This window comes from Talpa occidentalis, unplaced genomic scaffold (genome assembly GCF_014898055.3).
Source record: "Talpa occidentalis isolate TD23 unplaced genomic scaffold, MPIMG_talOcc4v2.1 talOcc4.7, whole genome shotgun sequence".
In the NCBI taxonomy this organism is placed as follows: Eukaryota; Metazoa; Chordata; class Mammalia; order Eulipotyphla; family Talpidae; genus Talpa; species Talpa occidentalis.
This window is the reverse complement of record NW_023605083.1, coordinates 45797631-45807033: the sequence shown is the minus strand read 5'-3', so window position 1 is coordinate 45807033 and position 9403 is coordinate 45797631. Positions and strand designations below refer to the sequence as shown.

The 9403-nt window shown below is 37.9% G+C and overlaps 1 protein-coding gene across 3 annotated transcripts in view; it reads right to left on the bottom strand.

Moving 5' to 3' along the window:
• Nucleotides 1-1228: 1228 nt before the first annotated feature.
• Nucleotides 1229-9403, bottom strand: part of CEP78 (centrosomal protein 78) — a 35623-nt gene continuing 27448 nt past the window's right edge. For 2 of the 3 annotated variants that reach the window (XM_054688832.1, XM_037492312.2), the window contains 4 exons: nucleotides 8779-8950; nucleotides 8398-8445; nucleotides 7599-7860; nucleotides 1229-3867 (listed from right to left, as the gene is read on the bottom strand). In XM_054688832.1, the coding sequence (XP_054544807.1) occupies nucleotides 3857-3867; nucleotides 7599-7860; nucleotides 8398-8445; nucleotides 8779-8950 (493 nt within the window). In that variant the 3' untranslated portion in view covers nucleotides 1229-3856. The remainder of the gene's footprint in view (nucleotides 3868-7598; nucleotides 7861-8397; nucleotides 8446-8778; nucleotides 8951-9403) is intronic. The other variant, XM_037492313.2, reaches the window with a different exon arrangement.

The following is a 9403-nucleotide window of genomic DNA, read 5'->3' as shown; positions in this document are numbered from 1 at the left end:
ACTGCTGAGGGGAGCAGCGGGCGGCAGGAGGGGTCTGCGCGCCATGTGGGACCCTCCTCTGGTGGCCGGGGAGCACCCGGGAATCGAACCAGCGCCGCAGAGGCCGCGGGCAGCTTCGCAACCCAGCGCTCAACCGCTGCGCCACCGGGGAGGCCCAACATGCTCATTTTTAAAATATTCAAACAACCCTTAGAAGTAAATGGAGCAAAACATGAAAAAATCCTTTTATTCTTCCTCCCCTAATCTAATGCCTTCAACAGAGAAAATTGCCAAGAGTTTGGTATGTTACTGCAGACTATTTTCTAGGTACAGACACAGACACGTATATATGCTACAAAAACAGGTTTTTAACCATATAAATGTAAACAGGAGTGTGCAAGAATTATTATTATGCAACCTGTTTTTCATATCAGTCTGTCTTACAAATGTCCCCATGTCTACAATCTAGAGCTATTGTTTTCATCTGCCGCAGAGGATTGCATGGCAGGAATTAGTCTGTACTAATTCAACAACTGCCACACTTATGTACAATTATTTTATTTCTCAAAAATTTCAATACATATTTCAACTATAGACTTGATGCCTAGAATTACAGTTGTTAAATCTGACTTGAAGATCCAAATAACCAGCAACTTTCCAAATCTATGCATACAAGAACTGGGGTACAGGCCAGAGGTGTGAGGGGTGAGAGCACTCACCAGAGACAGATTGGGGAACAGAACAGGCAGATTGACTGAAGTACACTCCATAGGGGAGCAGCGGGCGACACGGGAAAGGTTTGTTGTGCCATGTGGGCAGCTTCCTGGCCTGACGAACTCGTGCTGCAGAGGCTGGGGATAGCCTCACAGTGCTGTGCTCAACCCTCTGGGCCACCAGGGAGGCCCCAAATCTGACACATTTTAAATACTGACATATACTGCGAGATTGTCCACCTAAACAGCTGTATTGGTTTATACACTTCAACGATGACAGAGCTCATTTTTCACATTATCTCCAGCACTAGGAATCGCCAATCCTTTAATATCTACCATTTAAAGGGATCAAAAAATAGTATCTCATTTTAATTTGATGGCTTTTGAAGTTGAATGTTTATATTTATTTCTTTAAAAATATTTTTATATCTTTTGTTCATTTATTCACTTGCAGGTGTTTATATTGAGAATCCCCAACCTATTTCACATTATTTCCATCATTTGTTTTTTTTTTTTTTTTTTTTTTTTAAGATTTATTTATTTATTTATTTATTTTATACAAGCACTGGGTACAGTCCGAAGCACGGGAGGGTGAGAGAATTCACCAGAGCCGGAGCAGGCAGCAGAAGGGGCAGATGGATTCGGACGAAGTACACTGTTGAGGGGAGCAGCGGGCGGTAGGTGAGGTCTGTGCGTCATGTGGGACCCTCGCCGGTGACTGGGGATGTGAACTGGCACTGCAGAGGCTGCGGGTAGCTTGCAACGCAGTGCTCAACCGCTGCGCCACCAGGGAGGCCCTCATTTGTCTCTTATTTTTCTACTACCACAGTTGGGATACAGGATAATTCATCACTGAAAAAACTCCTTTGCACAGCCTCTCCCTACACCAAGAGTTGGCCACCGCTTACCTATAGTTTTTTCTCTTTGAGAATGTCATATGAACAGAATCATAAGGTATGTGACTTTTTGAGATTACAGATATATACTGGCTTTTCTCACTCAACAGGACTTTGAGATCCATCCAAGTTGTTACATGTATTAATATTCACATGTATTAATATTTGATTCCTTTTCATTGTTTAGTATTCCATTTTGCAAGTACATTAGCATTCATTTTCCATTCACCTGTTGGAAGTCATATTGGTGAATATCAATAGAGCTGCTATAAGCACCCATGTACAGGTGTCTGTATTGACACGAGTTATCTTCCTGGTATAAATATCCAGACCTGGGACTGCTACTTTTTTTCTTCCAGTTTTTTCCTGCCTTCTATTCGATTTTTAAATTCCATTCCCCCTTTCTAGTAGTTTACTAGATATTAAAGTTGTTGACATATTTGCTTCTCTCTCCTTACCTTTGCACCTGGTAAGTCTGCATTTCTCTGTTCTGCCAGACTCTTAGACATGGCCATATGACCTTCTTTGGCCAATACAACAAATGCAGGAGTGACAAATGTTACACTGAGGCAGGCATGTTAAGTTAATGCAGGTTGCAGTCTTTTTCCTTGGACACGAATAACCAGCAATTTTCCAAATAGTGATACTCCTCCAGCAACCAGGTTGTGGGTGATGTGGAGGTCGCTAGCCAATCTGCCAAAGGTATATGACATGAGCATAAATAAATCTGTTGTTTTAAGTCACTATGATTTGGAAGTTGTTGCTGTGGCATCACCTAACCTTTCCCCATATATCTTTAAGTTTAAATGTTTCTATCAACACCTAGAGGTAAACAATGTATTCTTTCCTGGAATAATTCAAGATACTAACATACTTTCACTTTTTATATCCTATATTCATGTTAAAACCTAGAATTTTAATTCACTCTTCACATATGCATTAATGTTATTTGGAATTCTTCTGATTATAAATGTCTAGTGATTATAAAGAGGAATGGCAGGTAACATGGCATCATCTATTTCTTTCATTTAAAATCTTTTATGGAGTCATTGTTCAGTTTGCTTAGTAATTCCTAAGACTTCTAAGTTGTCCAGTTGCTGAGAAATGTAATACTATAAACTTGTATGGCCACTCATAGATATTGGTATGGTTTCATTATTTATGCATTTATTATATGCCAACTGCTGTGTTCTTCTAGGATTCTTCTTTTTTATAACTTATCTTTCATCATTTTACAGTGCATATTAAGGGGACTCCCTCAATCAAACTTCCATTTCATGAATTTAAGCTTCAACTGAAACCATCCTGCTATCTAGTTCAACTTGTTTTATTTTCAGGTCACATCTTAATTTCCAGAAACTCTATTTCTTTTTCCTAGCATCCCATTCTTTAAGGAAGCAATATCCTTATGAATCGCTGAAGATCTTAACTGTATTCATTTAAAAATGTTACTTTAGTAACTATTTTTGTGAATAGGTTAATCAGTTTGTTTTTAAAGATTTATTTATTTATACAAGAACTGGGGTACAGGCCAGAGGTGTGGGGGGAGAGGATTCACCAGAGACAGAGCAGGGAACAAAACAGGCAGACTGACAAAATACACTGCTGAGGGCAGCAGCGGGTGAGACAGGAGAGGTCTGCTGCGCCATGTGGGATTCTCCCTGGCCGGCCAGGATCGAACCTGTGCTGAAGAGGCTGCGGATGGCTTCACAGTGCGGCGCTCAATCGCCTGCGCCACCAGGGAGGCCCTAATCAATTTATTTTAATTTGGAGTCTCCTTTTGTTACTGTGTTTTCTTTTCAAATTTGAAGATTCTTGGCTGTTCATGTTTATAGTTGAGGACCTAAGATTAAAGTTTGAAATGCTTTTTCTTCACCAAATGAGAATCCTGGTTCATTTTCAATGAACACAAATCTTGATTATAGGCACCTCCGGTGATTATAAAGGGAATGGAAGGGCACCATAGCCAGACATTTGTGGCCAGTTTTATCTTCAGTTTCTCTTTGTAGTCAAGTTGGACAATGTCCTCATTCTCCAGTCCTATTGTTTCCTGTGTCAGAACTCCCACTTCGGAGAGAGGCTTTCTTAGCCAAAGCATGGTGGCAAACTCCCGAATTAAGTACTTCAAGGCAAGTGGGAAGGCTTAGTTGTTCTACTCTTTAATTGACTGATCTTTCAATAATCTGCTTTCTGTCTTCTAAAAATCTCACATTGTTCATTTTCTGATTTCCAACTATTTATTTTTGTTTTACTATTTCTCCAGTCATTTCAATGGAATTCTGGAAGAGTAAAAGAATGTATTCAGTCAACCATGTTAAATCCTTACTCCAGCAGGTAGTTTATAATCAGAATCTTTTAAACATGTTATCATCTCTTTGTCTTGCAAGATCCTCTGGAAAATCAAGAATTATTAATTTGAAATTAGGGCTTTTTCTGTAACTATCCATTTGAAATTAGATTCATTATTTGATATGTTACTGGATAGGCATACAATAGTAATTTCTGACCACTAGTAATTATGGGTGGACTTAGGGCAAGATAACAAGCTTCTTGCTGCAGTATTACATCTGACACATAGAAAGCCAAAAACTGCTATGTGTATTGCATATATTCTGGTAGCCTCTCAATAAAGGTATACATTCCTAGACTTCTAACCCAAATGAAAACAATATATTTCAATTAAGTACCATTGCTTCAGGATTAATACTGAGTTTAACAATCATTCCAAGGATATACCTGTATATATTTATCAGTAAAATATCCCTATTTATAATTCTTAATGGAATCATTTCAAAGGATTGATAAAATAAAAAAGAATTTTAAAACAATTATTATGTGTATGAGTCTAAAAATCTGTGATCAAATTCAGGTTATCAGTACAAAACATTTAATGCCTACCTTCTCCTATTCTTTTTCCCTCCAAACTTATCAGTATCCATTCAATTTTGAGTAGTCATTTTTATGAATTTTTCAATGTGATCCCTACGCCATCTTTTTTCTTAGCCATGTTTTCCAGATTCTAAATTACTTATCTAATCATTCTGCACTATATATGTGTAGGCAAGCTACCTCCAATTCACTAAGGAATAATCTTCATCCCCATCTGTTCAGATTTTTCTTTCAGTCTTAAGAGCATTCGTGTGTATCTCGTGTTTCCACCTCCTCTGAGATTTTACTGCATAGATGAGCCTCTCACTCTTCAGCATCTGCAGTATCTCCTTTAATCGTTCCTACCTTTCAACCTATAACATTTAAGTCCCTCTCATTCTAAAAAAAAATGTTATTGTTTTCTTTTATCATCTAAACCCCTTCAAAGAATAGCTTAGACCCAGTCTTCACTGTTCCCTCAGCTTACTGCAACCTTCCTTTCTCATATACCACTTCACTGAATTGCTCTCACTAAAGTCACCAGAGGTCTAACTGCCACTTATGTTCTCTGCTGCATGACACTGCTATCTACTTCTTCCTTCATGAAAGTCTCTCATCTCTTTCCTTTTCAAAATCCCTTCTCCCATTATTAAATTTTGAAAGCCCCTGCAGTTCCTTGTAATCTTATCCACTTCCATGATTTTAACTACTGTTTTTTTGGGCTAAAGACATTCAAAATCCTTGTTTTTCCATATTTTTCCATATCTATCAGTTATCTCTGAATTTTATTGGTGCTTTAAAATTCATTGTGTCCAAACCAAACTCTTCTACCCAACGCAGTTCTTTATCATTTGTAGCCCTAATGATACCATCACCCAAACTGAGTCACACAAATGGAGTTTAGCCTCTGCCTGCTCCTTCTTCCTTACTTCTCCTGACTTTCCATAACCAAATCTTGCTTATTTTATTTCTTAAATAAAATTCATTTATTTTCTACCCTCATCTATACCTTAATTCAGACCCCTTTTTCTTCTTGTTATTCCCTAATCCAGAAGCTACCATGATGGTTTTTGGTGGAACCTGTTGCTAGATAATTCTATTAAAAAAGGATTCTGTAACCAAATATATTTGAGGAGGGTGAATATCATATGCATATCTTAGCAACACAGAATGAACATTAACCTGAAGCAGCCTGAGAAATTTTACAGTAAAGAAACTTGCTTAACTTTACTTAAGCCATGGTGTTTGCCCATGGAACCCTTTCAGTGGGAACTGGAAGTGTTTAAATTCCACATAAAAATTGAAAAAAAAAAAAAAAAAAGAGCTCCTCAGAAGTGTGCATAATTTATATCTCCGTGTTTCTTCAAATTGATCTTCCATACCAAAGCTCACGATTTAAAATGAAAATCCAAACATGTCATTTACTTTCTTCAACCCCTTTATTAGCTACTGCCTCAGGAAAAGGAACCAGCTACATGCTAGAGGATAGGAATGTAAGACCAGCTACTGTTCTTGCCATCCACATGAGCATTACCTGCCTGGTGACATTCCACTAACTCTGAACTACCTGTACTTGTGGTTACCCAAGCACACTACTCTCTTACTTAATGACATGGTACTTCTGCTTATGCTCTTTCCTCTCCTTTGAGTGTCCGTTTCCTTTATCACCATATCCCCAGTTTCTAACCAGTCCTTTAAGACTTTGCTTACATATTACCTTTTTAGGTAAACCTGGCCCCATGGCTCTCTCTTCTTCCCAAACATTAAATTCCCTAAATATCCCGATCACAGAATGTGCCCTGCAGTATTAAGACATTTGCTTGCGTGACTTCCTCTTTTGCTCAACTGTTAAAAGGCTAAAACTACAACTTGCTCATTGTTTTATTCCCATAACACTTAATTCATAATTAATGACCTAAATAGTACTTTAGTAGTCCTTTGATAACAATCAGGCAGGACTTTCTAAAAAAATTTGACACTTCATTTTTTTTTGATCCTCTCAAATCACAATCTAGTTGAATTAAGACAGTGCATGTTTTATCAGGAAGGCATGACTTAGCCCAGAAACTATATTCATAATCTCTTACACACTCTGCCTTTTCAAAATCCTATCCATGTGGGGGAAGGGAACAGTTTTGTTTCCCAACAGACCCACTCTTTTGCACTTCTGGTGCTCACTGGCTTTTCTCTCAATGAAGTCCTCCTTCAGTTCTTCCTCACTGAACACAGAAACAGGATAAAAAGTGATTAAGAACATGGGTTTTAGCTCAAATCCCAGCTCTACCACTCACTAATTTTGGGCCACTCACATAATTTGTCTCCTTTGACTCATCTGTAAAGTGGGCACAACAGTAATTACCTACCTTAATGGGCTGATGTAATCTATAGAGTTAAATACCTGGGTAAATGTTTCCTGCTCTGGTTATATGAATTAGAATACACCAAAATAGCTCTGGTCCTGTGATTCATAACATTTCCATATTTTACCACATGGTAAATGATTCCATTCATTGTCCCCTATCCCTTTCTAGCCGCTTACTCTGCTCTGCTAGTGTTCTCCCTCCAGAGTATTAGTTCTGTGAGGGTAAATGCTTTCTTTTATTGATTGCTTAAAGCCATGATGCCCAGGACATATTAGGCCCTCAGTAAATACTTTTTGAATGAGTGGTGCAAAGTGTCTAAAGAAAAAATGTACCAAAGATTTCACTGAATAAAAAGTAGACGTAAATCTTTCTCTAATGGCTTTCACGCCTATATTTTAAAACACTATGTGCCATAGTGAAATCATAAGAAATTTATTAAAATTTGAAGGCAGAAACATAATTTCAAAAGATTTAGACTTATGTCAGGCGTGATAGAGTATGGATGCTTTCTTGAAATTCAAAATCAGAGCCAAGGGTATCACTTTCAGAGTGTTCTAGTAGATTGAGTTTACTTTTAGTTGTCTTAGATGAAACAGTCACTATTCTACTTTCTTTCTTGACAGAAATGTGTTTTGTCAAAGACTCACTTTTTACTGGTTCATTAACCACAGAGTTATTCTGCCTGACTCCTTTGCTTTTCAGGCTTACGGATGAGTCAGAGCAGGAAGGCTGGTCCTTTTCAGGTTGTTTCTTACCAGAGTGTTTTTTGGTATATTCACCTGTTTTGGCCAATTTCTCTGAAGAAGATCTGCTATTTCTAGACAACTCCTCTTCTTTTCTTTGACTTCCAATTCCAGAAATCATGTCTGCTGAAGGAGAACATGTTCTAGCAATGAATTCTTGGACAGACTCCAGCCGCTGCTCAGTGACTGGGAATCTCAGGTTGTCATTGGAAGTTTCTAAAGTCTCCTGAGTAGCAGTTGGGACAGGGAAGGAGTCAAGAGGCAAAGGAATTCTAGCATCACCTGTAATTTTCTGAAACTGGAGGAAAAACAAAAGAAACAAAAATTCAGTGATGATAAAGCCATCCATGAAAAAGTAGAGTCTAACACATCAATGTTACTCTGTGATCTTATTAAGAGTCGGTTGATTATTCAGAAGGTTTTAGAGCCAAGTTTTCTTCTAATGATACTTTGTCAAATAAGCCCCAACTTAATTTAGCTATATCTAAAGGCTTTTTGTCCACTACAGTTTCTTTGTGTTTAGGTAATTATAACCCTTTTCCCCTTTTCTCATTCAAAATAATAAAACCCTATCCTCTAATAATTTTTTTATTTTTTTTTTTGGACTGAGGCAACATGTAAATATTAATAGTTTCCAATTTGTGACTAATCTGTGTTCTCAAGGTGTCTGTACCCAAGACCAGTCTGACTTAGCCGAGAAGAGAGGTGGGGGCTACAAGTAAGTCTGGAGGAAAAGCAGAAAGGTTTTCCCCTCCCATTCCCATAAAGGGTGACTCACTATCCTTCATGCCTGGATTGCTTATTTTAAAAAATTATCTATTTTCAGTACTTGTACCTTCATTAGTGTTCCTTCATTGAAAGCTGACTGCATACAAATAGAAACCTAGATGAAATATGAATAAAATAGACATTTACACCATTTTAAAAATTTGGAATATTTTCTCTAATCTTGTCTTTCTTCCTTCACTAAGTAGAATTTGCTTTAAGTCATAAATTTCAATAGAATATCCAGTGTTCTTAGTTACAACAAAATATTATGAAATGGTTTTTAATTTAGTGAATATTCACTAATATCAGATCTGGAAAGGTCCCCAAAGAGGCTTCTAGTGCTCAAGGATGTGGACTATTAGAGACATTGCTATTCTTTTGTTTGACCTGGTTATTCCCTTTTTGCTAATCACCCTTAGAATCAGGAAGTTCTGCTCTGTCCACTCACTTGGATATTTTGCATTTGTCCCAGCGCATTCTGCTTTGATTCTGCTTTTTCTTCCTCAAGTGCCTTGTTTTCTTCTTTAGGTTGACTACCAACAGTAGAATTCATCTGGGGATGACCTAGTAAATGAAAATCTGACTGATCTATACCAGCTATTGTGGCAAGCTGCCCAAGCCTAGACAAGAGAAGGAAAGGAGTAAAAGGCAAGGGTCATTAGAATCACATCTGAACAGTTTAGATGCGCCATACCAACAATCATGAAATGCTTCTAAAATCTTAAAATTCAGTATCCTGCTCCAGTCTATAAATTTGTATCTCTCCCAATTTCCCAGTCCTTTCCACATTCATGCTCTGGGAGGCAACAGAGGATGTGATCCTTTAAGCACTTCCTCCTCCCCACAACAGTGTGTTAAATACTACTACTTAAGTATATCTCTTTATAGCTTCAACTCCTACCACAAAACTAGTCTTCTGTCTCACACCTCCATTCCACATTCTTGACCATCTTTCCGCCAGTTCCCAAGGACTCTACTCCTTCCTTCCCAGTAGCAACCCACTCACCTACAAAACATCATGCTATCACCTATCAATTTATAATTCCTTCAGCACCTTCTTATAGTAAGGTGCT